Raw genomic sequence first — 27,807 nt, forward strand, 5'->3', positions numbered from 1 at the left:
GTTAGACATGTTAGAAATTTTACCACAAAGTGTGCATCCAAGGATTATTTGAAAAATTGGAAACAGGCAAATGTCTAATTATGGGGGCCATGATATCAGTAAATTATGGTATACTTTGATGGCTAAATACTACTGTATCATTAATACATTGTATTGTATTGAACATTTGTTGACATGCGAAAATGTTCAAAACATACAGCTTTAAAAAATGGGCTATGAAACAGTGTGGCTACGGTATACACCAGGGGCCTGGGGTTTCTCTAAAGGAAAATCTTTTGAGGCAGCCGTGGCCCAGAGAGGGTCCCCACTTACAGGCAGATGTGTTATTTCTACTTAGACTGTGCGTGTGCATTTGAGGGAGGATTTGGGGACACTGATAGTGACTAGAGGAGTTGGAGAAGGTAAAGATCAAAGATCACCCTTTCTTGTAAAAAAAAAAAAAAAAAAAAGAAACATACAGAAACATCAGGGTATATTTTGTGTGTGCATGTGCATATGTGTGTATGGGGAAAAAGTGGGAAGGCATAAACCAAAATCTCTTACTACTTTGTGCATTTTTGCATTCTCCAAATTTTTAATGATACATGTCATGTGTAGTCAGAAACAATAAATGCTACTAACATGCAGATGTGGAAATGAATATGGTCAGGTACATTGTCTGCATGACAGTTAGTGATGGGCTAGGGAATCTAGCAATGCCAATATATGTGCGAAGTCCTTGGATAAAGTATATTTAGTCTAAGGTAGATGAGGAGCAAAGCCAGGAGGGCTTTCCAGAGGAGGCAATATGCAGACTGAAACTTGAAGGATTCATGGGAGTTAGGGGTGTGGATGCAATCAGCAGAGCTGTTTGCGGAAGAGGAGCCATCAGGGCAGTGATGGGCATGGAGTGTTTGAGATGCTGCGAGGAAGCAGGGGGTGAGGACCAGGTGCTCTGATGCCCTTTCTACCACATGGGATCTGAAGAGTGGAGCACAATGTACCAGAAACTGAATCTGACCACACACAGTCACATATTCCACTATAAGGCCTTTGGACCTTGTTCCAAGGAGCTAATGAGGAACAATTCCTCACCATAGGAGTCAAATACTGAAATCCCTTCTCAGCAAATTTGCACATCTACTGTGTTCAAGCCCGCCACCCAGAGAACAGGACCCGCAGTGGCCTTCCCTCACAAAGTCTATCCCCCAATCCGTCCCTCACCAGGAAGCTTCCTAGGGTGGCCTGGCTCAGTCTAGTCTTTCAAATATCCCACAGTTTACTCTGACACATGGCCAGGGCTGAGAGCTACAGGGCTGCGGAGTCTTAACTTCTTCATTCCACAGTGATCGCACCAATATTTATGGGGAGTCTACTATGGGTGGGCACTAGGAATGCAAGGAGCAGGAGATCAGACAAGGCTCCTGGCCCAGGGAGCCTCCTGTTTTCTGAAAGTCAAGCCATGGTACGTCCTCACAAAGGGTCCGACATCGAGTATCTTGATAAATACCTGAATGACTCCCTGAGAGGTGTGGCAGTGAGGTTAAAAAGGGGTGGACAAGGTCAGCTCTCTCTCCCATCCTCTTAGGACGCTCTCCAAGTCCTGAGCTGTGAGGAGAGGCTGCTCGAGGGAAATACTGGGGATGTATCCTTCCCGCCACCCTTCCCAAAGTATCTGGATAAATCAGTGCACGAACTTCATGTGTATTTCACATGGAACGAGGACTTCCTTACCTGCCAAGCTCTAGGCTTCACATTCAAGGTCTCGTTTTATCCTCTAGAGAGCCCTAGGAGGCTTCTCACTGCCTATCTTAGAAATGAGAGAAGAAACATGCCCACAGCCACATGCTCTTCCCATGTGGCACAGAGGGGATCTGAGTCTTCTCAGAGTTGTCTCAGAGTCTTCTCTATATCTGAACAGCCTGTCCAGAACCAGCCTCAGATGCTGGCCATATGACGAGCTTTCACATGTAAAAAGTTGTTGGTTTTTTCTGTTTTTGTTTTTTGAGACGGAATCTTGCTCTGTCACCCAGGCTAGAGTGCAGTGGCACGATTTTGGCTCACTACAGCCACTGCCTCCCAGGTTCAAGTGATTCTTGTGCCTCAGCCTCCTGAGTAGCTGGGATTACAGATGTGCACTATGCCTGACTAATTTTTGTATTTTTCGTAGAGACAGGGTTTCACCATGTTGGCCAGGCTGGTCTTGAACTCCTGGCCTCAAGTGATCTGCCTGCCTCGGCCTCCCAAAGTGCTGGGATTACAGGCATGAGCCACTGTGCCTGGCTGGTTGTTTTTTTTTTTTTTTGCTTTTTTTTGTTTTTCTTCTTTTCTTTTTGGAGACAGAGTGTCGCTCTGTCACCCAGGCCGGAGTGCAGTGGCATGATCTCAGCTCACTGCAACCTCTGCCTCCCAGGTTCAAGCAATTCTCCTGCTTCAGCCCCCTGAGTATCTGGGATTACAGGCATGTGCCACCACGCCCGGCTAATTTCTGTATTTTTAGTAGATACGGTGTTTCACCATGTTGTTCAGGCTGGTCTCAAACTCTTGACCTCGTGATCTGCCCACCTCGGCCTCCCAAAGTGCTGGGATTACAGGTGTGAGCCACCGTGCCCAGGTAATTTTTGTATTTTTAGTAGAGACGGGGTTTCACTGTGTTAGCCAGGATGGTCTCGATCTCCTGACCTCGTGATCCGCCCGCTTCAGCCTCCCAAAGTGCTGGGATTACAGGTGTGAGCCACCGCGCCCGGCCTGGTTGTTGGGTTTTTAAGTGGTCTTTGCTATTTACACAGCACCTAAAAGAGCAGTTCGTGAAAATTAGGTGTTGTTTGAACTCCAGTGAGTTATGAATAGAAGACTGCAGAGTTAATAATAAGGCTGGGCGTGGTGGATCACTCCTGTAGTCCCAGCACTTTGGGAGGCCAAGGCGGGCAGATCATCTGAGGTCAGGAGTTTGAGACTAGCCTGGCCAACATGGTGAAACCCCGTCTCTACTAAAAATACAAAAATTAACTGGGCATAGTGGTAGGTGCCTATAATCCCAGCTACTTGGGAGACTGAGGCAGGAGGATTGCTTGAACCCGGGAGGTAGAGGTTGCAGTGAGCTGAGACCAAGCCATTGCACTCCAGCCTGGGCAACAGAGCAAAACTCCATCTCAAATAATAATATTAATAATAATAGTAATAATAATAGTAAAAATATTAAGTCCTTATTGAACTCCAGTTCAGTAAGGATTTCATGTACGCAGTATTTAATACAACCACACTGTAAGAAAAATGTTACTGTACCGAATTTATGTGCGGGAATATTAAGACCCATAAAAGTAAAGTGATTTGCTAGAGAACTTGGTAATTAAACCCAGGTTGTTCTAACCCCTGAGGCCTTGGGCTAATCCTCTTCCCTTTACCCCAGTCTCACTGGGGCACTCTCATTTTCTTCGTTTTTATCCTGTAATGAAGGAATTTGGTGGAAAATGTCTACACTCAATTTTAAGGAACTGTGAGCATAACTTTGCAGCATAGTTGTCAGTCTTGGATGAAGAAAGGTCTTGTTGAGGTAGAGTAGTGGTACAGGAGCAAAACTATACAGTCTCAGATTCTGCCCCTGCCATTGCTGTGAAATGGGATCTTATATGCAAATGTTTAGCACAGTGCCTGGGAATGGTAAGCTTTGGACAAATACAAGTGTTGGAAGTACAACATCGCAAAAGCACCTGGTCCATCAGGTGGTGACAGGGGAGGGGGAGTTTGTGGGAGAATCAGTTTGTGAAATGGGGAACTGGGCAGTGTAGGGAAGGTGTGGTGAGCCCTTGCAGGAGAAAGAAGAGGAAATTCAATAAAGGTTGGGAGGAGATACTTCTGAGCAGAAGACAGAGTGGGAGAAGGGAGTTTAATTCTTGGCAAGGACTGAGAGACGCCAGCCCGCCCAGGGAAGAAGAGCAGGACAAGAGCCGAGGAAAAGGGGATGGAGCTCTGGTGATCTGATGCAGAACCTGCAACGTGTGCATGTTAAAACATGACCCTCCACTTGGGAGCTTCGTATTCCAATTCTCTTTTGTTGTTGTTGTTGTTGTTTGAGATGGAGTCTCGCTCTGTCACCCAAGCTGGAGTGCAGTCGGGCGATCTTGGCTCACTGCAGCCTCTGCCTCCCGGACTCAACCTATCCTCCTATCCCAGCCTCCTGAGTAGCTGGGATTACCGGTGTATGCCACCACGCCTGACTAAGTTTTGTAGTTTTAGTAGAGACGGGTTTTCACCATGTTGCCCAGGCTGGTCTCGAACTCCTGGCCTCAAGTGATCTGCCCACCTCAGTTGGAATTACAGGTGTGAGCCACTGTGCCTGGCCGTTTTTAGTTTAGGTAACCTCTGAATCCTGTCCAACTCTAAATTTCTGTCATTTTAAGGAGGGACAGTGGTTCCTACGCATCTCTGAGTCCTGTGTAGCTAGGTATTTTATGTCGTGTGATGTCCTATAAAGAGATGGGCTCAAGCATTATACATAAAGACTCACCCAATAGGAGGGACATCTAGAAACAAGCAGCTCAAACTGTGCTGTGAGAATAAATGACTTACCCAAGTGAATGAACTTAGCCCTGAAAAGACAAACGTGACTTGCAGCCCACGTCATGGAGACTTTGTATGGGTTTTTAGTCCTGTGTTGTTTAGATGATGTTCTGTTTAAGTAACAGCATGTGCCTAGTGGCTCCCCTGAGATCCTTGAGAAAATTAAATGATCATCTTGTGACACGGTCCTCATGCTCACATTTCTAGAATGCAGGAGAACTCAGATGCTCTGAAATGGGCATTAAAACAGTTTGTTAAGAGAGTTTTAGAAGCACCAATGAAGGGGAAATATCCTACATTTACTCTGGTTGTTAAAATTTTAAAAAGGAATGGGGAGAGAGAGAAAAAGTGACAACTCTAGGAGAAAACCACAATCATAAGTTTTAATTCGGTAATTTCAAAAATAGCCATTGGAAGGTGTCTATTTTCAATTGAGACTACTCCCTTAAGGGGGTGTTCAGAAGAACGTCTGCAAAAGAGATCTTTTTTTAAGTTCAGTCACTTTTAAGGGTTAGTCCTTGTCCTCCTTGTCCTGGATTTGCTCAGATTCTCGTGTTCTTTTTTCTGTCTCTGGAATTCCATAGACAGTAATTAAGGAACTGGAGGCCAGCAGGAGGTCAGGGAGCCTTCCTCAGTGAAAACAGGGATTGTTGGCCATGCACAACACTCCCTTTTTTCCTTGTGGTGAATAGGAGATTTGCTTAGAGCTGATGACTTATGCCTTTCTTGCAAGTTATGCAGTTAGCAAGCGACTGGGGAATCAGTCAGCAAGCAGAAAGAAGCTAATTGAATCCAGTGTCTTCCCCTTTCTCCTTCGGATACTGAGCTGTGACGGTGGAGCCTGCCTGATCATGTAACTCCAGAGAGACATGTTCCAGGAGTGCCTAATCTTAATTTTGAGATTGCGGAGTTGATGCCACAAGAGTGAAGACGCTCTCCGAGTGGGGAGGGGGGTGGGAGGTACCGGACGTCTTCAGAATTGCCCCTTAGGCTTGCTAAATGCCGAAGCCGGTAAGTTACTGAATGCGTTCAATGGGAAAGAAAGAATGTGTTTTCTGTTGCTTCAAGTAAAAGTTTTTGCTGCTCCTGCCTATGATGTTTCTCTCTCTTTTCTTCTTAAATTCCTCTTGATTTGTCCTTCTTCCCCTGTTTACTTCCCTACCTGGTAACTCTGAGCATTTTTGCCCGGCATTTTCACCAGTGAAAATGCGTAACTTTTAGAGAATAGTGAATATTATTTTGAGAATCTGAGACATGAGCATATATGGCTCAGCTGTGAATTGTGGAGGCTTTTCCTGGGGAGGACTTGAATTCAGACAGTGTTGCACATTGCTTTTCATAAGCTTATATCTGATTGGCTTCCTTCTCTTAACTTTAAGATTAATGCTGTGACTACAGCCGACCTAGAAAGCTGAAGCATGTATGTCTGATCATGTGCTAGGTTAGAGAGACCAGTGTGTGAATTTCACAGGCAAGTACATTTCCAGTTTCAAATTGCTTTTCAGAAATGTTTAAATATCTCTCGGTGTTATGTGGCGCTGGGGGAGATGAGTGGGCTTAGTCTGGGTGTTGATTGTGACAGCGTGTCGTGTGTTTCGAGCTAGGGAAGCAAGCTGAGTGAAAGTGCTTCTGCAAAGGGCACAGTTGTAATCCTGTGATCAGCGTGGTGGTCTCAAGCGGTCCTCCAAAGGGTCTAGTTGCTCCTTGCAAGTTTGTTTCAGCCTTTATTACGGCATATTGCCATTGTGCCTGCACAACTGTGCCATATGGCTTTTGGAAAGGATTTGCTGTGCACGCTGCAGTCCCAAGAACTGTTTGTTACAGGGTCCGGTGAAGTATCTGTTACCTACCAGCAGTGACAGGTTTACTTGGAGCAGGGAGGGGATGCATTTAGTGAGCTCCAGCACACAAATGTTTGTACTTACAGATGCTATTCATTTTGTTCCTTTTTTCTGATCTTCCAGCGTGTAGCTGTGTTATAAAAAGTTCTCCACGCTGGCTCCATGTCTTTCCTATTAGAACATTGCAGATGTGTCAAGGATGCACTTGTTCCAAAAGAAGCGGGGAAGGAAGGAGGCTCCACCCTCCTCCGGGTGCCAAACGGGCCCCATAGGTTCCTCATTCAGCAGCCTGGCCGGCGAATGGTGTGCTATCTCTTTAAAGCAGCTATAGTTTTGTGTCTTGGCTTGGTCAATTTGTTATGGTTTAAAACTGTGGAGCCAGCTGTCTGCAATCTGATGTAATGTTGCTATGGAAACCAGAAATGAAACACTTAAGCATTCACCACAGAATTACTACATATAGCATTAGCCAAAGTAATTAAAAGTTGAGCCATATGGGCTTTCTGCTGGAAAAAATCTGCAGAGGAGAGGCTGGAAATCAAATGTTTCTGTTTACAATATTGGAAATCCACTTTTCCACAATTTTTGGTGGGATAAGTTGCCTTTTTCTCTTGAAGGTTTTCTGGTGAGGAGCTGTCATACAGATGATTGAGTTCACCTTTTCACTGAGAAGATGATCTGTTTAACTCTGACCCAGGGTGGGACAAGGGAGGGGAGGCCACACCATCTCATGTTTGAATGTGTGTAAATATATACTTTTATTTTTTAACTTTAGTTTAAAACCTGTTCTATAATAGTGCTGAGCCTATTTCTTAGAATCAATCATTTATTTTACATACAATGCAGATTTCCTCTATTTTCTACGAAGTTCTTCACATAGGAAGATTTCTTTTAAAATATACATAGTATTTGAATTTAAAAATTATATATTTTTTGTGTTTATAAATATAAAAATTCTCAAGCCCCCATCCCTGGTGGTGTATTTCCTGAATAAAAAGACATGCTGGCCAGCCATGGTGGTTCACGCCTGTAATCCCAGCACTTTGAGAGGCTGAGGTGGGCAGATCACCTGAGGGTCAGGAGTTCAAGACCAGCCTGGCCAACAGGGCGAAACGCCATCTCTACAAAAATACAAAAATTAGCTGGGTATGGTGGTGTGTGCCTGTGATCCCAGCTACTCAGGAGGCTGAGGCTGGAGAATCACTTGAACTCAGGAGGCGGAGGTTGCAGTGAGCTGAGATCGCGCCACTGCACTCCAGCCTGGGAGACAGAGCGAGACTCTGTCTCAAAAAAAAAAGACATGCTATGTTATTTTCAGCATTTGGGAAGTGGAATATACTTAAAAAGAGAAATATGACATGAGGAATTCAAGATTTACTCTCCAGTTTAGAAGAAATGCAAGCCTTTTACAGCATTTTTGTGTTAAAACAGCTGGAGAGAATTTTTTAAAGGCAAATATTTCACAACCCTTTTTTCCTCTGGACTCAGTAGGAAGTGAGAAGTCAGCACCTCTCCATCAATATCATGGATGCAGCAATACATTCTTGGGATAGGTTGTTGAACTCAAGTAACTTCTAGGCTGACTTCTAGGTAATTTTCTATTTAACACACATACACACACACACACACGCACTAGGTAATTTTCTATTTAACACACACACACACACACACACACACACACACACACACACACACACACACACACACACACACACACACACACACACACACACACACACACACCCCCTTGGATGACCTGGGTTTTATGTTGCATTTTTCTTCATATAAATTGTGCCGCATCTATCTTGTCTAATGTCCAAAAAATGATCATGGAAAAGAAGGACTTGGTTGCCATGGTTTGTGATTTGTCAATGACAAACACCTCCAAATCTTGATTTTTCTAGAAAAATAAAAATAGCATTAATTCAAAGGTACAAAGAAGTATAATTCAAAGGTATAATTCAAAGGTATGTTTCTCAAAAATAAATGGAACATGTGAAAACAATTAAATAAGTACCTGGAATATGTTACTTTTTGCCACAGTGAATCTGGGCAGAGGAAAGTAGAATTTTATGAGGAAGGCATTGCCTTTAAATCTACTGTCCTGGTTTAACTATTTTGATTTCTTCTTGGAAAGTTCACTCTAGTACATATAATGATTTGTGTCTTTGTGGACTAAAATTTTGTATTAGTTTTTTCTATACCCCATTTCTTTTCTTACTGCCCACTGTCCCATGCGTACACACACCCACACCACCACCAACAACCAGCAAACTAGGTATGAGGTGTACACATCAGTAATTTTCATCCTATAACACAGCTTCTTGTATTTTGATTACAAACAATCTGTACCTATTTCATTTTCATTTGATTTCAACATTTTTATTTTTATTTTTATTTTTATTTTTTTGAGACAGAGTCTCGCTCTGTCGCCCAGGCTGGAGTGCAGTGGCATGATCTCGGCTCACTGCAAGCTCCGCCTCCTGGGTTCACACCATTCTCCTGCCTCAGCCTCCCGAGTAGCTGGGACTACAGGCACCCACCACCACGCCTGGCTAATTTTTTGTATTTTTAGTAGAGATGGGGTTTCACCGTGTTAGCCAGGATGGTTTCAATCACCTGACCTTGTGATCTTCCCACCTCGGCCTCCCAAAGTGCTGATTTCAACATTTTTAAATGTGAGGGTTAGAGACATATTCTAGGTTTGTCCCATTGATAGTTATAGAGACTTTCTATAACATAATGTTGATTCTTCTTCTATTAGAATTGCTTGGCTTTTGAGCTACATCAAGAGAGCAGAATGTTTTTAAATGTTTATATGTAATTCCATGAACTGTGGGTTTTTCAGGTGCTGGTTACCCAGAATGAGGGTTAACCAAGTTCTCATTCCTCTGGTTGACCGCTCCAACCATTTCATCACATGTCAACAATCCAACCAAGTAGAAATGAAACTCAAACCAGACAATACCATTCTGTATTATGAACTACACTTATTATTCTATTTTAATTTTTTATATTTTTAGTTTTAAGCCTAATTGCCAGCATCCAGTGTAGCCTCTCCCCACTGTTACCTGGGAGTCTAGTTCCCATTCTTTATTACCAGGTAACCAGTACTTAGCTTTAATTCTGACACTTGCAGGCAACATTTTATCTAGTAATTTTAGAGAAATTGGACATAGATATTGATACACTTTACAGAAGAGAAGTCTGAGAAACACTTCTGTCCTGATGACTTGCTGATGTTAGGTTTATAGTTAACCATAAGTGGGTAAACGGTTTGCTGATAGTCATACAGGGAGAAAGTACCATGGCTCCATGCCTTGAGTTCCAGGGTGAGGACAGAGGCCAGGACATTAGTTGTTTATATCCCTTACTATCCTTGTACTAACGTTTGTGCCATAGTGCAAAGAGGACTCACAACGTGCACCATTTTTATGCCTAAATAATGCGTAGAAACTCTACTTCTTCTTCTCTTGAGGTATTCTCTGCAACTCTTGCTTATCTGTTTTATTGTCTGTAACACTGGGATTAGTGAGAGCTTTTCTTTGGGAGAAAAGTCTCTACATTAGACTCGTGTTCAGAGATGAGGCTTGTTTTTGTTTTGTGTGTTCATTTGAGGCATTTGTCTTCCTACTATTCCATGAACTGAGTTGGAGAAAATGGAGAGAAGGTTGTTGTCAGGGCGTGCGATGTGAGCTGGAATTGCTCACCTGCTGCACAGGGTGTGCCGAGGCGGCTGCTCCCAGGCATGCCCACGCACCCGTACTGCACGCTTATTTAGCCAGAGATCTCTTCTGCTGTTTTACATTTTGAACAGATACAACAGAGGAAGCTGCATATTGGATGTTGGAGCTGACTTAGAAATGAAACCCTCATTTTGTTCACAAGGAAAGGATTGTTTTTTAGCCTGGGTCACTGCTGCAGAGAGAGATTTTTTTTCCCTCTCTCTGTAATGTTTGATACTTGAGGGAAAACAGCTGGGCCTGAGCATGCTGACTCCCTGTAAAGTGCAATGGGCTGCTGGGGAATATGGACTGTACTGTATGGCTGAAAGGTCAGCTTTTTCCCTTGTCTCTCTTGGAGGAATGCAGGGTCTGTCCTCACATTCGCCTTGTAAGCCCTTAGAAGGAGCCGGGAGAGGCGGAAGGGCTGGCTGCAATGTGGCAGACAGTCTTAGCCAATGGGATGGAAGAGGCTGTTTGCATCTCTTTCCCTTTCCTGCCCTGCTGTTTTTGATTTTTGGGGGAGGGCTGGAAAAAGCCAACAGAATTTTGGTTTGGAGAAGTAGTTGATGACCACGTTAAACAGCAAGCCCCGATGGGCCAGACAGATGAGAGCCTGGCCCAAACCACAGCAGTGAAACTGGAATTACAGGGCCAGCATCGGAGGGAGAGTCCTGCCGGAGTCCTCCTAAAAGAGGACAAGGAAGTAGTTGAGACAGATGTCCCCACAGGCCAGTTGAGGGCAAGAATGTGTGTTTCCATGCCTAGGACCTAATTCTACGCCGATTTAGATCTTAAGATGGTATGTGGCACTTTGTAAACCTCTTGGGCAAATTTGTTGGTTCCCAAGTTCAGCGACAGAGCTGCCGAGGTTCAGACTGGCAGCAAGGCCGGCTACATCCAGCCGCACGGGCAAAGCTTGGAGCAATTATCTGATTAACTTTTCCTTTGTTTCTTTGCCAGTCAAGAGAACAATCGGATGATGAGACTGAGGAGTCGGTGAAGTTTAAGAGGTTACACAAGCTGGTAAACTCCACTCGCAGAGTCAGAAAGAAACTAATTAGGGTGGAAGAAATGAAAAAACCCAGCACTGAAGGTAAAAAAAAAAAAAAAAAAAAAAAGGCAAACTCCACCCTGGTTATTCCAAAAGAAATCATTTGGGGTCAGTTTCTCAGTAGAAAAGGGATACGATTTCAAGTGGAAAATGCATTGAGCTCTGGCTGAATCTGGCAGGACTGTGCCTGCCAGCAGAGTGATGCTCAGATGCGATGATGTGATGGAATGAAGGGTCCTGGTGTCAGGCGTTTGGGGTGCTTAGTCATTTAAATTTAAAAGACGGGAAATGGAAATTTTCTCGAGGTGTAGTATAGCTTTATGTATGAGCTTATACCATTTTATATAAACTTTCTAACTTTTTCACGTGAGCCTCCAATCCCAAAAAGGACTATGGTTCTTGCTCAGTGAATTTAGTTCAAATTTGATATACATACATTTTGAAGAAATGCCTAACAATCAAGGCACCTAATATCCCTTTAAATTTCTCGGGGATGATTTGTTCTTCCTGTACAGAGTCTGAAGTCTCAATTCAAATGGGGGCTTTAAGGACCTAGGATTCGAAGAGAATCTTTTAAGAGTTGTATTGCTGGGGTTAGCCAGGTGAATCAGTAATGTCAAAAGACATCAGCTTGGATTTATTGAAATGGATAGTTAGCCTTTGACATATAATTATGACAGTTCAAATCTCAACCGTATTCATCTCTCTTGCTAGTGATGTGCATTTGCAGCATCTTATAAATTCTCCCCAAAAAGGTAAAATAAAAGAATAAGATTTTTCTGTTAGAAAAATGAAAATAATTGAATTGGATAAAAATATTGGAAAGACTATGCTTTTTAAAAAACACCTTACTTGTTAAAATGTCATATCTACATTGTGAGGAATTTCAAAATTTTAACATGTAGGTTTTAAAATTATTTTTGTAGAGGCGTTTTTGTTATATAGAAATAAAATCAAGCCATGTAAAGAAATGAATTTCCCCTTATTTGCAAAGATAAGGGTTTTTTGTTTTTATTGCTGCTTTTAATTGTGTTTGTTATTATTTGTGGGTTTAAATCCCTTAGAATAATACTGAAGCTAAGTGGGTAACTGTGAGAAAATGGGGATTAGAAGGGGAAAAAAAAAACATGGGGAGAGAAATCAGCTTTATGGCCAATTTCATAAACTAGGGTTGTTTTCAATTCTGGGGTTTCATTAGGGTATCTTTTTGCGTGGTAATTCTGTTTACATTTGGATGCAATGCTGATTTTACATTTGAGTGTTTTAATACCTGCCCGCCAGTTGTGAATTCCACAGTATTGAATGTACCCTGTGGCGGCCCTTACTGAAATCACAGATAGGGTCAGTTGGTACTGTTAGGGGGAGCCATATGGGATTGCCAACATTCAACTTTAAGGACACATTTGGTAACAAATCTCATGAACACTCGGCCAAAATCAAGCCTCAAATATAACAAATAGATGGGTGGGGTTCATCCATAACTGAGATAACGTGGGCAAAGTACCTAGTCCTGGGCCTGTTCCCCAGTGGGCCCTTCACACATGATAGTGGTGTGTTAAAGCAGCCTTTCCACTAGAATAACATGATTAAAAATACAGACATTGTAATTTGCATATTTATTTTAGAATAAATCAATCCAACTATCTTTGAGAGGCATCAATTGAAAAGGAAAAATATACCAAAAGGGATAACTCTAGAGTAAAAAGTAATAACCATATGGAATTCTGGCTCTGAACTTTAATTTATCTGGGCACAAATCAGGCTTCACAGATGGAAGATTGATTTAGTGAGCTCAGATCCTAAGGTACACTCTGGCATCTGATGAGTCAGGGTGCTGAGTTGCTGTTGGCCAAGCTCACCCATCTTCTCAGGAGAGGTCCCAGGTCTGTGTGTAGCTCAAGGCGCCTGCTTTGGGCTGCCCCCCATTTCCCTGCTAAACTGGAACTTCCTCCAACCCCTGCACAATAGAGAACTCTCTGAGGGGCTTCACTGGCAGTGGTACTTGGGACAGGCTACCTTGGCCCCTGTCCATCTTGCAGAGCAGGAAGGATTCATACTCCAGTAGGCCCCCCCTCCCCCCTCCCCCACCCTTGGACTTACAAAGGGTTGATCCTTTGACTTCCTATGCCTGTGCTAATACCAAGTTGTCTGCATGATAATTATCATGTATTGAGGGCACAGCATGTGCCAGGCACTTTCCTTAACACTTTAGATTTTATGTTCTCTTTAATGTCATCCTCAGAATAGCTACCAGAAGTAAGCACTTACACCATCCTCATTTCACAAACGAGGAAACTGAGACTCAAAGAGGCTAAGTAATTGACTCCTGGCCACTCAGCTAGCCAGCAGAAGGCCCAGCACGGTGTCCAGGCAGCCTGCTCCCTGACAGCAGCCTGTTCTCACTCCGCTGCCACCCCCTCCCCCACCAGCTCTGGAGTCCTCGGAAAGCTAGGAGAGAGATCAGTTCTTCACTCATTCTCACCCTTGCACCCTGGGTTTCAAGTCCTTATCCTGTCACGGACAACCCTGGCCAATCTTTAATCTAGGCTACATCGGTGCCCTTTATCTGCCCATTTCTGTGTCTTTGCCACAGAATGGACACCCTTCCTTCCCTCATTGCTCCCACTCAGTTCTCTCTAGTAATGAATCGCCAGTTTTGTAGAAAGCCTTTCAGTTCATACAGCACTTTCACGTAACTCTTTTATGAGGATAATGTTTACTGTTATCATCACAACAGCCTTGCCAGGGATATTATGGAAAGATAGATAGGTAGGCAATATTACAGATGAGGAAACAGAGGCTCAGAGCCAGGAAGTAATTGCCCAAGGTCATGGAGCTGTGAGTGGCAGAGCCGGGCTGGATGCAGAGCATACCCCTGAGTTCCTGGCATTAAGTCAGCCCACAGCCTGCCTCTCTCCTCCTGCCAAAATCACCTTGCCTTTGATAAGCCGGTCTCAGCTGAATAAGACAGATGGAGGCCTTCATGTGAAGGAAATCATAGCAAATGTGATGGAGTGAGCTCATCTGGATGGTCACTCTTCCAGTAGGAGAGTTGTACGCTCAAGTCAGAGAAGGATGGGAGAAGCGATGCTCCAAGTTCAAGCCGTCCAGGTCAAGGTTGGGATTCCAAGCCACTGGTCAGGCTCAGACGGAAAAGCCCGCACTACAGGAGGCCTGCCCTCGGCACCGGCAGATGCAGCCTCCTGGGAAGCGTTTGCTACATTTCCCTCACAACCCCTTACCAGATGCTGACTTTCCTGAACCCGAGAATAGAGCTACATTTGTCATGGACATGCGTGCACCAGCTGGTTCCAGACTCAGATGTGATACCAAAGTATTGGAATCTCTGACAACAATCCTAAGCACAGAGCCCAGAAAATGTCCAAAACAACTGCTGAGTGACAGATCCTTAGGATACGCAGGGTGGACTCACCTGACTTCCCTGAAACCCCTTAGGACTGTGGGTGGAGAAGGGCCTTTGCACATCTGCGTGGACACCTGGGTGGATGGTGAAGCCACAACCACTCTCGACTTCTTTAATAGAGAAGTCCATGGTTGGGCTGCCCCTGCCACAGGTTGTGCCTGTAGTCTTGGCTCAGTCGCTTCTTCTTGGAAGTGGAGGGTAGACTATAACTAGAAGAGGTTGCCATTTTTATTTCCAACAGCATAAGAACCCTTGGTCTCCACACCTTGTCAGTCAGGTGTCCTGAGGAAGGAGCGGGAAACTTCCAGGATATTTGTACCCTGCCTCTGGGCTGGTGAATTTCTGTGAGAACCCCAAATCCTGCCTTTAAACTCCTTCTGAAAGATCCCTGAACAATTCTTCAGGGGACTGTGGGCTAGGCAGAGTTTTACATCTTCTTTCCCACTTACCACCTTCCCCACCACCGTCTGCTGGACGTGAATGTAAAGTTGACCTTGGGTTGTATTTAATAGCAGCTGTTCTTTTTTGTTGTTGTTGTTAGATTTGTACCTATAAATCCCGTCAATTGGGAAAGTAAGCCATTTTTAGAATTTTAAAGGACGGCTGCCGTTCTTTTCCCCTATGAGTTTTGCTCTGAACTGAGCATAGCTCCCCTTTTTCTCTGACATTTAACCACACACTGGCGCCCTCGTCCCAGCTGGTATATTTAGTGCCATCCTTCTGTTCCAAGGAAATTTTCCTTTTTTCCTCTTCACAATTCAGCGGGTGGAAAGCTGCAGAGCTCAAAGTTTCCCTATAATTAAAGGGACACAGCCAGTTGGGATCGCTACACCCACAGTTTGACCTACTTCTTTTCTCACATCTGTTCACATAACACATGCGGAAAAGAACTCGGTTTTCCTGCCAGCAAGTCCAAACCTTTCCACTGGGCTCTGGAGGGCTTGGCTTGCCACCTGGCTCCAGTGAGGGCTTCAAGAGCTGGAATCCCTGAGACCAGTGGGACCCTGGAGCTGCCTGCGTGTCAGGGCCCTTAAACGCCCTTGCTGCTTCCTAGCGAGGCCTGAGTTGATGGGAGTATCTGGCCGGGATCACTGAGTTTCCTAACTTTTTGCATTTGGCCTGTCAGCTGGAGACGATTTGTCAGTCACATTTGCAAGATACAACCCTTTATAGTTTTTCTCCCCACCAAAACTTCCTTGGAGATTTAGTCACTCAAATGGCATATGTACCAATAAAACAATCACTGTCAGCCACATGACATTTATCACACTCCAACTATAAAAAGCGACCAGAGCCAACATAAAGGAGTGCCTTTCAGAAGGGGTAAAGATCCTGATTCCTAGTTTCAGAGGGTTGCATTTACAAACTGCGGAGGGCATTATCTCGAAATGCTAAGGCATATTGTGATTATGGCTAGCTTAGGTTTTGCAAACGGCATTTTAAATACGCCTGTGAAGGTGTTAGGTCTACAGAAATTTTTAAAGAAGCAGAAAACACATCTGAAACCTTTTAACATTAAGCTCGTGTGAAACCATATATTTGCACAGTACATTTTCATTTTTCTGTACATATGTAAGTGGGAGCTGGGTTTATAAAGAGGGTCATGATACGGAGAAAGGTGGTGAATATAAAGAAAGATGTATGCAAGAATGCAAAGGTGTGTTCACAAGAGACTGTTGGTTTCCCTCCAGGTGGGGAGGAGCACGTGTTTGAGAATTCTCCCGTCCTGGATGAACGGTCCGCCCTCTACTCTGGCGTGCACAAGAAGCCCCTTTTCTTTGATGGCTCTCCTGAGAAACCTCCCGAAGATGACTCAGACTCTCTCACGGCGTCTCCATCCTCCAGCAGCCTGGACACCTGGGGGGCTGGCCGGAAGTTGGTCAAAACCTTCAGCAAAGGAGAGAGTCGGGGCCTGATTAAGCCCCCCAAGAAGATGGGGACATTCTTCTCCTACCCAGAAGAAGAAAAGGCCCAGAAAGTGTCCCGCTCCCTCACCGAGGGGGAGATGAAGAAGGGTCTCGGGTCCCTAAGCCACGGGGTAAGTACGGATGGTGTTTGCTTCTATGACAACCACCGTCGCAGGCACCACCTTCTGGTGTCCCTGGAGGAGTTTCAGAGTGTCCGGAAGCAAATCCGCTTGAAGAAAACGGATACTAATTATTCCTGTTCCAGAGCTTTTCTCTGCCAGCGTCCCTCCAGAAAAGGCGTCACCAGCACCACCTGTGACCTGCAGCTGCTCCGGCAGAAAGGCAAAGGGGGCGGGAGCTGCGGCTTCCCTGGCAGGAGGGTGCGCGGGCGCACCTCGGTCAGCGAGTTCAATATCACCTACGTGGTGGAGCGGAGCCTGTACAGCCACCTGAACCTGACCCAGCTAGTGCGGCCTGCCTCAGACAGGACCCTGAGCAAGGCTGAGAGACAGGACCTGAGGCGGTGCCTGCTGGAGGAGGATGAGGAGGCAAAGAGGAAGTGGGCCGCCACGGTCGACCGCTGTACTAAAAGGGTTCTCTTGAGAATCCACCAGAAGTCTGTGAGTCACAAAGATGGTCCTGAGGACGGCCTTGTCATTTCTGTGATGTGCAGTCAAGCATTATGGCCTTTCTTCTGCGGGGACCGGCTTCCTCCCCTCTCTCCTGCTCATGACGTCAGGGCACATCCCACCATCACCTTCAATTTCAAATCCTGCTTTCTCTTCCAGGCAGCTTTCACCTTCTCTTCCATTTCTCCTCTTGTCAGATGAAGCTGAGTGCCCATTAAAATAAGCATTGAAGCTAACCCAGAGAGGGGCTTCCAGGGTACAGGGGTGGGGTTTGGCCGCCTCCAGGAGTGGCTGTCTTGATTCTCGGCCATTATGTCACTTGACCTCAAAGAAGCTGATTCAAAACAGAAGGGCATTTCACCCTTGAAAGAGATGCTTGCTCTTGGTTTTAAAATTAAAACAATAGGAGCAGGCTCATGGAAAAACTGCCATCATCACAGTCACCAATTCGGTGATTTGAAAACATTATAAAGCACATTTATTTTATTAGTAGAGGCAAGCAGAAAGTTCGTAAATCTAACAACAAAAATGGGAGCTTTTTTGTTTTACTTAAGTCTATTCCATGTTCTTATCTTTATAAACAAATCAACATTTGGAAATGCCTTCCCCTAGCCTATAGATTCTTCTGTACTCAGCAAGGAATAAAGTACTCACTTTCAAAGAGTAGGATGTTTTTCATTTTTAACACTGGATGATCAGAGAGACCTAGTAAGATTTATTTTCAAGGCATGACTTACTTTGAACTTCAGAATATAGATATTTTTCCTTCTGAAATTCCCACCTAACTTTTAGTTTGCACAGTGGCGCATATAAAATGGTGCAAAATGAGGAAGTAGATTTCTTGGCCCTCTGTCACCTGGCACCTTGCTTGATCTGCTCAGGACGGTTGGCTGTGGGCCCTTTTAAAGACCTGAAAGAATAGAGTGTCCTTCAATAGTGGTTTTCCCAGGGGGCCTTCCCGTTCATGAGCAGGATGTTCTTCCCCAGACAATTAGTGTAATTTAAATTCATTCAGTCAGGTTCTGCTTTTGTGAAAGTGAAGACGGATTGGTCAATGCCATTCTTAAAACGACCTTCTCTGTTGTAAAAGAATCCTTAGGTCCTTCCTAGCCCCTGGGTTTTCCACATATTACCACATGTTGACTTTCTTCCTAGATCTTATTTTCTGTCCTTTCATATTCACGTAATTCTTGCAGCACTTTTAATACTACTAGTATGTAGCAGGAACTTTGCTTCTGGCTCTTTCTGTATCATGGCAACAGTTTTTCAATGGTTTTTGTTTTAAAATAACAATTCTCTTTCTCACTCATTCAGCCTCTGGTTTGCTCTGACTCACAGATATTTTGAAAAATAACCAGTCTTAGTTTTATGTATTTATTTTTTACTTTCAGAAGTGTTCTACCCAGTTCATCCGCTCTTGTACATTTTGACATGACCTTGATAGAACAGACGCACTTCTTCTGTTAATTGATGACTCACCTCTGTGAGTTTACATCATGTAATACTGAGAATTTTCCCAGTCTGAGCACCTTGAATTGTTGATGTGCCTCTCATGTTAGTTACTGTCAGATTAATACTATAACTCCATGAGGGCTTTGTCTCTAGAAGTTATATTTCTGGGATTTGTGCTAGTTAGTGTTGTGGGCCGGTGATTAATTCTTCATTGACATTGAGTATGGACATTTGGGCAAGCTCATCTCCAGGCACCGCCCCCACCTAACGTGCTCCTGTGTAATCCCTATCCCAAGTATCAGTCTGAGGCTGAGTATTTTTAAAATACTGTGAGCTTGAGACACTAATGGACAGTTTCAACACTTGCAAAAATATGTGTTCAGTAGGAAGTTATATATTTGCATATTCCTTTTCTTGTAGTACAGTTGTACAATCAAACAAATTTAACTTTCTAAGTATCCAGAGAATGTAAATAAGTGTTTTATCTTACAATAGAAAGAACTTTTTTAAAAAGGGATTAGTCTTATTTCTTTGCTAGATTTATTTAAAAGGTTATTTTCCATTCTCCTTGTCAAATTTCTTTCATTTTATCTAAAAGTTTCCTTTATTCTTCAACCTCAATCTCTTTGTCTTTCAAAAATGCCATATTTGCTTGATGAAGCCTCAGGGAAATGATAATGCTTTGTATCCACTGGAAGTGGTCACTTGTCTCGTATTTTATTTGGTCATTCAATTTTTGTTTGAGAGAACAGACATGCATGACATTTTGCAATTTTGTCCATTTTTGAATTCAACCCCAAAACATGTGTTTCCAACTGCATGGCCATTCCATTGACTAGCCCTCCTCATCCCAAGCATCTGTCTAAAGTGTTTTTATAATTTTCAGTACAGGAGGTGTATGAACTAAAAAAACTTCATTTAGGCTTCATTTATTTAGGTCATCAACGTCAAAGGCTGGTTGATGTATTGATTTATTTTTTATGAGTCTCTTTACAGTCCATTTTCTCTTTTGAAGGAATGCTGTTTAAAGAACTACTTGATCTTATAGAAAAAGTTAGAAATTAATTCAAGCAATCTTTATTGTTATATTCTTTGTCACTCCTCCACTGTAAAAAAGAATCAATTCCAGATATCTTAGCCTATCACTGAAAGACGTTTTAGTTGGTAGTTAAGAAAACTGGTCCATTCTTTAAGTTTTTCATTTTAGAAATAAATGCATATAATAGGCATGTGAAAACTTAAATGAGATTCTAATTTATTGCAGTCATAATTTCCACATAAATTCTTTGTCAGTTATTTCATAGGTATCAGAAATAACTTCAGCACCAACATTGCAGTTGATGCTGTAGTTTAAAGCAGGGACATGCAAAAGCTATACAATGATGAGGCATCTGGGCGCCATACCATGTCTGTGAAGCCCTGAGTCACGGGAAAGGAACTAGAATAAAATCACTGCTTTTGCAAGAAGGAGGAAATGTACATGGCATTATAAGCTGGAAAGAGAAGGTTAACGTTAAAAATTAGCCTTGAGAGGTGGTCATAACATTGCTTACCCAGTTAGGTGATTTGGTGAATATATTTATGTAGAAAGGTTTTTCTCTTTCTATAGAATAGATATAGGTCCAGTTAAGCTGATGATAAAAGAAATCAGATTGCCCATTGATATTTAATACAGAATTAGGATAATGTCTATTAGAAAACAAGTCGGTAGTAGCAACAGCAGCAGCAGCATTGGTGAATAAGAACAGCTCTGAGACATCCTGATGTCAGTTGTCATGAAATGCTTTCCTTAACTCCTAGCCCTCCCCAGACCCCAATGGCTATCTCTCACTTTGTGGCCCATTCCTGGTATGCTCTGATTTTATAGTTGAACTCCAAGATTAGATTGTAAGGCCCAGAACAAAGCTCCAGCCCTGCATTTGCATATTTGTAATGTTAACTAAGCCTCAACTTCAGTATAACAGCTGTCAGGATGACTACCACATTCTCAGTACAGCCTTAATGAAAAGTAGTGGAAGAAACCAGCATTCACAGAGTGTCTGTCTTGTGCCAGGCAGTGCGCTAGAAGGCTTCAAATATGATATAAGTATTATTTTAATAATGAAGACTCTAAAGCTCAGAGAGTGTAAGTACTTACCTGAGATCACACAGCAAGTAAGTGGCAGAACCAGGATTTGCGTCTAGATTTCTGTGACTTCAAAAACATAGGCATTTTCCTTCTAGGATGTTTCTACTTTATCAATTCAGTTAATTTTATATATATATATATTTTTTAATGAATAAGCAATGCTTATAGTATATTAGGTTGGTGCAAAAGTAATCGCAGTTTTTGCCATTGAAAATAATGGCAAAACTGCGATTACTTTCGCACCAACCTAATACATTGTACTTTTCTGTTCATTTCTTCCATTTAATAGCTGTTCATTAGACTTCTCTGAGAAGCTGGTAATACAAAATATTGAAGCCCAAATCTACAATTAAACTTTTATTACTGATTTTTAAAAAAGATAATTAGCTGTAACATTAATGTGGGTTGCGGGGCGCGGAGCAGTCACTCAGTGGCTTTTACTAGAAAAACAACAGTGAATTTGAACCAAGTTCTGCAAATACAAAAATCACTAAGATATAAGCAGTTCCGTGAAGTTTGTAACCACCTAAAAGGATAATAAAGTTTTCATTCTTTATAACACCAGCATTTTTCCTATTGAAATTAAAGAGTGTGGTCAAAGACAGTCACTGAATCAACCGTTTTCTTTCTGGGCAAATGTGGCATCTTCATTCACTGAGAGAAAAGGGTCACCATGAATTAACTTGGGCAGTTCGATGGGAAAGTTACCAGCGCTTTTGGCTAGGATGGGGAAGCAGTGAGTGAGTAATTCTCTTGGCCTGATTGGACAACTGTAAACATAACCTTTTCCCCCCCTCTTCTCAGCGATTTAAAGCTAAACAAAACGAAAGTCTGTTTGAAAAGCTTGCTGTTGGTGTCAGAGCCATGGGATTTCAAACCTGGGTTTTCAGGATGCCTGAGTACATGGATCCTCTAACACATATCCCTTCATTATCTCTACTGAATGTAGCTGATGTTAGGGGAAGTTCTGTGCTAGAGACAGGGAATCTCACAGCACTGGACTCATGGAGGGTTTTTCTTTTGTTTTTCAGGCTTTTTAAAAAAATGGTTGGTTTTTGCATGTTAAGGGGATTCTAGACCTCTGGGGTAGGCAGAGTTCCAGTGGCCTGTGAAAGGGAAAAATGAGTGAAGTTTCCTTACGACATGACTCATGTGTCTTTTTCTCATCATTTCTCGTTTTCTACTTTCATCCTGTCCGCATATTTGTGATTCAGAGATGTCCTGCAAACGGGGACTGCTGGGTTGGTGCACTGCCGGCTGGCTTAAGCATAACTGGATTTTTTCTGCCCTGCCCTCTTTTCCACAGAGAACCTGCAGTTTTGGAGGATTTGACTTGACGAATCGCTCTCTGCACGTTGGCAGTAATAATTCTGACCCAATGGTGAGTAGCGTCAGAGGAAAGCAAAAAATATGGATTCAGGCGATGAGGTTGACAATAGTTGACCATTGAGCATCTTTGAGAATTGATACTGGGTACTGTTTCCCTTGGTAATCCTGAGTAACGTTTGGAAAAATGCTCTATTTCACTCACCTTACAGACTCCACTGTTCCACATGGAAGGAGATGACCACTCTCACTGCCATCTCCTTCCTTGAGTAGCACAGTTCCTTTAATGCCTTCGCTTCCGGTTTTCTTCAAGTAACAAATCCAGATAAGTCTGGCCTCTGTGGTCTGAGTCATTTTGCACGCGGCCTTTTCTTCTTGCTAGTTGCAAGCATGTAACTACTACACACACATAGTGCCATGAAGTGGAGCCCTGTGATTTGGTCCCCAAGAGTATGTGCTGGCATTTTGGAACACCAGTCTTATTACGGGCCCAGTACCTGGCCCCGCATGGCCTATACTAAGCCTAGGGTTTTGTGGTCTGGGGTGTCCTGGAATGAACCCAGTCCCTGTGGGACCAAAGCAGACCAGATCCCTCAGGGGTCTGGTGTCAGGCCCAGGTGTCTGCCCTCTCAGACCTGCTTTGGGGTCATAGTCTAGGGATAGGCCACCACAGTGGCACACAAGTTTTGTTTCCTGAAATTTGCTTTCTCAGACCCCAAGGGTGAAGGTGAGTCTTTTTTTTTTTTTTTTTTTTTGAGACGGAGTCTCGCTCTGTAACCCAGACTGGAGTGCAGTGGCACAATCTTGCCTCTCTGCAACTTCCGCCTCCCAGGTCCCAGTTAAGCAATTCTCCTGCCTCAGCCTCCCGACTGGCCAGGATTACAGGTGCACGCCACCATGCCCAGATAATTTCTGTATTTTTAGTAGAGATGGGGTTTCTTCATGTTGGCCAGGCTGGTCTTGAACTCCTGACCTTGTGATCTGCCTGTCTTGGCCTCCCAAAGTGCTGGGATTACAGGTGTGAGCCACCGGGCCCGGCCTTTGGTGAGTCTTATATGTAGTTTAGCTTGTCCTTTGCATTGTGTCATAAAACTGTAAAATGAAGATTTCATGTTTCATATTTGTTATGATCATGGGTCAGCTAAAATACTCACCTGGGATATATATGAAATGTTTTGAAAATTTCCTGGAAGAGAATTAAACTATTTTATTTGGCTATCAAATTATATTGATTCTTAAGTCAATAGTTTTCTGCTGTCAATCTTTTTTAGAAATGAGAGAAAATATGATTTTTTTTCTTTCTCAGGGAAAAGTTTGTGTTTTAAAAAAATGCGAACTAGAATGAGAGATGACCACAATCTAGCTCTTTAAGAGAGAGAAATTTACACACTGAGTGCTATAGTGATGGAAATCCAATCAGATGTTGCTCTTCTAACAACTGAGCTTTCACCATTTGTTCTAACCTCTTTCTCAGGGCAACTCCGCAGTATTATCCCTCTCTTCTCCCCCATTGCTGGGATTACATGAACATTGGTTCATGTAAATCACTTTTTTTTTTTTTTTTTTCCTGAGAGGGAGTCTCGCTCTGTCGCCCAGGCTGGAGTGCAGTGGCGCGATCTTGGCTCACTGCAAGCTCCACCTCCCAGGTTCACGCCATTCTCCTGCCTCAGCCTCCTGAGTAGCTAGGACTACAGGCGCTCGCCACCACGCCCAGCTAATTTTTTGTATTTTTAGTAGAGATGGGGTTTCACCGTGTTAGTCAGGATGGTCTCGATCTCCTGACCTCATGATCCACCTGCCTTGGCCTCCCAAAGGTAAATCAGTCTTTACTGATGAAATGCAGTCCCCTTGGGTGTTAAAAATAGCGGAAAAAATGTAACCTGATAAGAATGTACTAAAAGTAAGTAAAATAAAAAGCGACTCACATCCCACTTTAAGCAAACAAAAAGCCCTATAGTCAATAAGCTTTAATTTTTAATCAAAGAGATAAATAATAGCACTGAGTTAACACAAGAAAAACTTCAAGATCCTGAGGAGTGCCAATATTTCTGAGAGCTAGGATGTCAATGGTTTAAATAATAAAAACTATTCTTCATTTTCTGCGACCAACAATACTTGCAACATTTTGTTTTACAGGGTAAAGAAGACTTTGTGTACAAGGAAGTCATCAAATCACCTACTGCCTCTCGCATCTCTCTTGGGAAAAAGGTGAAATCAGTGAAAGAGACGATGAGAAAGAGAATGTCTAAAAAATACAGCAGCTCTGTCTCTGAGCAGGTAGGCAGCTACCTGGTAGAATGTTCCCTTGGTTCTTCCCGACAAGAAAAGCTGAGGATGGCCCTTCTGACATTTTAAATGGTGCTAAATACACATATTCGTTGGCATTAACCTGCTCCAAGTCCGTGCTTTATTTTCGTAGAGAAACACTGACTTCAACACACGTTTATTAAGCACTTTGGGCTGTTCAGCACCATGCTTGGTGCTGGGAATACAAAATATAGGACTTGCCTTCTGTGTACAGACAAGAGAGACAGACATGTAAAGAAATGGTTATTCTTCAGTGCACTAAGCGTTGTAAATTTGAATACAAAGGACGAATTTTATTTTCTAAACTATGCCTTGCTACAAAATGGATGTTACCTGAATCACACCTAAAACTTTTTTTTTTTTGGACAGTGGACTTGTCGATCATAGCATAAGTTGTTCTAAAAGCACATAGCCAGTCTAAGAAATAAACTCAAAGTTCTTCCTGGGTACCAGGCTTTGGTAATAATGTTTCAGAGAGGGGTGTTTTCCCTCATTTGCCCTATCTGTGTGATACCATGAAGGAAGGTATCACACAATTGATTTTTCCCCCCGGATCTATAATTTCATTGCTAGAGAAATGACTGTTTCTGTCTTAATGGCATGGGTGGAGGGAGTAAAGATAGTTGGAGAGCTGGGCCTCAAGGTAATTATGACCATTCAATTTTCAAGACACTATCCGGCACGTGTATAGCACTCATTTTGTAGCCTGTTGAAGTTCCTGTGTATGAGCTGGTTGTCTGCTTGAAATATGTAGGTAATGCGCTTTATCTACCGAATAAAAACAGCAGGGAAAGCAGACGTTTTTGCTCAGCTGCTGCTCTCTGGTGGGCACAGTGAGCTAAAACCAAGCATCGCCCCTATGCGAATGACTGAACACCACCAGCCTGCCACCCACCTCACTTGATTCAAACAAAGCCTGCACAGCAGCTTCAGTTGATTACAGTGGTTCTCACGGGGAAGGGGTGAGAGGCTATCGTTTTGCTCCCCCATGGACTTCAGGGCAATGTCTTTCAATGGTCAGACTGGGTTGAGGTGAAGTGGAGTGGATATTTCTGGCATCTAGAGCAGCAGTGCCCAATCTTTTTGCACCAGGGACTGGTTTCGTGGAAGGCAATTTTTCCACAGAGCTGGGGTGGGTGGTGGTTTCAGGATGATTCACGTGCATTACATTTATTGTTCACTTCATTTCTATTGTTATTACATTGTAATATATAATGAAATAATTATACAACTCACCATAATATAGAATCAGTGGGAGCCCTGAGCTTGTTTTCCTGCAACTAGATGATCCCCTCTGGGGATGATGGGAGACAGTGACAGATCATCAGGCATTAGATTCTCATAAACAGCGTGCAACCTAGATGCCTCGTATACACAATTCACAATAGGATTCGTGCTCCTATGAGAATCTAATGCCCCCGCTGATCTGACAGGAGGTGGAGCTCAGACAGTAATGTGAGTAATGGAGAGCAGCTGTAGAAACAGATGAAGCTTGGCCTGCTCACCCACCACTCACCTCCTGCTATACGGCCCACTTCTTAACAGGCCACAGACGGGTTCTGGTCCGTGGCCCGGGAGTTGGAGAATGCTGATCTAGAGGATAGAGGCCAGGGACGCTGCCAAACATCTTAGCATGCACAGGACGGTCCCCACAGCAAAGAACTGTCCATCAAAATGATCAGTGCTCAGGCTGAGAAACCGTGGCTTGTTAGACCTGCAGGAGATGTCTGGACTGCCTTCAGTATGTCTTATCCATGATTTTTTTTCTTTATTCTTTTCATTCTCTTGTCCCTGTGGGTGACGGAGTGATAGTGATTCTATATTTCTTCCCAGCAATGAAGCAGTCAGCATGCTAGTGAGAGCATGCTACTAATTTAAAGCATTTTATTAAGTTTGCTTTTCCCCAAAATTGAAACAGCCACTAAAACTCTTAAGCTTGTGTTCAAAGAGGTTTTCTGCTTTATGAATCATAAGCATAGAATTTTAATGTCATTTTGGCATTTTTCAATAATTTTACTACCATATAGCAATCTTATGTGCTTAGTTCTATTTTTTTAAAGCAGCCATTTCACATAAGTTAAGGAATAAAAGGAATAACTGATCATTATAAATTTTCTGTAAAGCAAAAATAATGGAAGGTTTTGTGTGGTTGGTTTTTTTGTTTTTGTTTTTGTTTTGAGACGGAGTGTCACTCTGTCACCCAGGCTGGAGTGCAATGGTGTGGTCTCGGCTTACTGCAACCTCCGCCTCCTGGGTTCAAGCGATTCTCCCACCTCAGCCTCTCAAGTAGCTGGGACTACAGGCACGTGCCACCATAGCCAGCTAATTATTGTATTTTTAGTAGAGATGGGGTTTCACTACGTTGGCCAGGCTGGTCTCGAACTCCTGACCTCGTGATCCACCCACCTCAGCCTCCCAAAGTGCTGGGATTACAGGCATGAGCCACTGCGCCCACCTTGTGTGTTTTTTTAAAAAAACTTTTTAGTAAATATACCAACCATTATGGTAGGGATATTTGTTTTCTCTGTTACTGCTATATGCCCAATACCTGGATTAGTGCCTGTTATTGTAGGTAATTAATAAACATGTGATGAATGAATTAATAATTTTTTAAAGCATTTGAAAATATATCAGAGACCCACATTTACTATTGCTGTTTTTCAAACTGCGTGCTTTTTTCAGAAGCATTACAGAAGATGTTAATGGGAAAAAAAAATCACTTATTTTATGACACAGAAAGGAGGAATGAATTTTTTTTTTTTAAGGAATTCATACTTTGGAGCTTCAGTAACTTCCTAATAATGTCAGCTCTAGTTTTCTTTGTTGTTTTTGAGGTCTCTTGCTCACTTTCCTCACATTGAAAGCATTAATGTGTGTTGGATCAGAAGCTGCTGTTGCTGATGTCCTTAGATGTTTGCAGGGCCTGCGGAGCTGTGTTAAGGCCCTTCTGATGATTCGGCAGCATGCAAATAGCAGGTTTCATTTAGCTGGTTTTGTGCTCACGTGGCTGTGGCCATATGTAATATGCCAGAGACTTTTCTATTTTGACAAGTAAACAATGCTCACTGCAAACTTTCTGAAGTGTGATATCATCTATTGATATAGCACCACGAATCAAATAAGCATGCTATACTCAAATGTGCAAATGAGGAGCCGCTGAGAGAATAATACTTAGCTACTCAAAATGCAGAAAGTACTGCTGAGTCACTCCCATCAGGATTCTGGTGTGAAAGAGACTTCCCAGCTTTTTACTGACAACACTTTAGAAAAGTGAAAGAAGCTAAAACTTTAGAGTGACATATGGAAATTTTATTGTAGACTGGAAAATAGTATGTTTGCTGTATATGTGGGTTTTAAATTCATGTTTCTTTAGCCAGTGCCAATAATTTGTATAAATAGAAATATAAGAATCTAGCCAATTTTTTTTTTCAAGGAATACACTTTTTTAAAAGTGCACATGTTTCCTATCCAAGTAGAT

At 42.9% G+C, this 27,807-nt stretch overlaps 1 protein-coding gene across 6 annotated transcripts in view; it reads left to right on the top strand.

Annotated features, from left to right (window-relative positions):
• Nucleotides 1–27,807, top strand: part of SASH1 (SAM and SH3 domain containing 1) — a 281,660-nt gene that overhangs the window by 233,077 nt on the left and 20,776 nt on the right. For 4 of the 6 annotated variants that reach the window (XM_063667098.1, XM_063667099.1, XM_063667097.1 and 1 more), the window contains 4 exons: nucleotides 11,066–11,198; nucleotides 16,272–16,618; nucleotides 22,003–22,077; nucleotides 24,159–24,299. In XM_063667098.1, the coding sequence (XP_063523168.1) occupies nucleotides 11,066–11,198; nucleotides 16,272–16,618; nucleotides 22,003–22,077; nucleotides 24,159–24,299 (696 nt within the window). Of the gene's footprint in view, nucleotides 1–4,977; nucleotides 5,551–10,588; nucleotides 10,905–11,065; nucleotides 11,199–16,271; nucleotides 16,619–22,002; nucleotides 22,078–24,158; nucleotides 24,300–27,807 lie in introns of those variants that run through there. The other 2 variants (XM_054493514.2, XM_063667100.1) reach the window with 2 other exon arrangements.

Source organism: Pongo pygmaeus, chromosome 5 (assembly GCF_028885625.2).
Source record: "Pongo pygmaeus isolate AG05252 chromosome 5, NHGRI_mPonPyg2-v2.0_pri, whole genome shotgun sequence".
Lineage (NCBI taxonomy): Eukaryota > Metazoa > Chordata > Mammalia > Primates > Hominidae > Pongo > Pongo pygmaeus.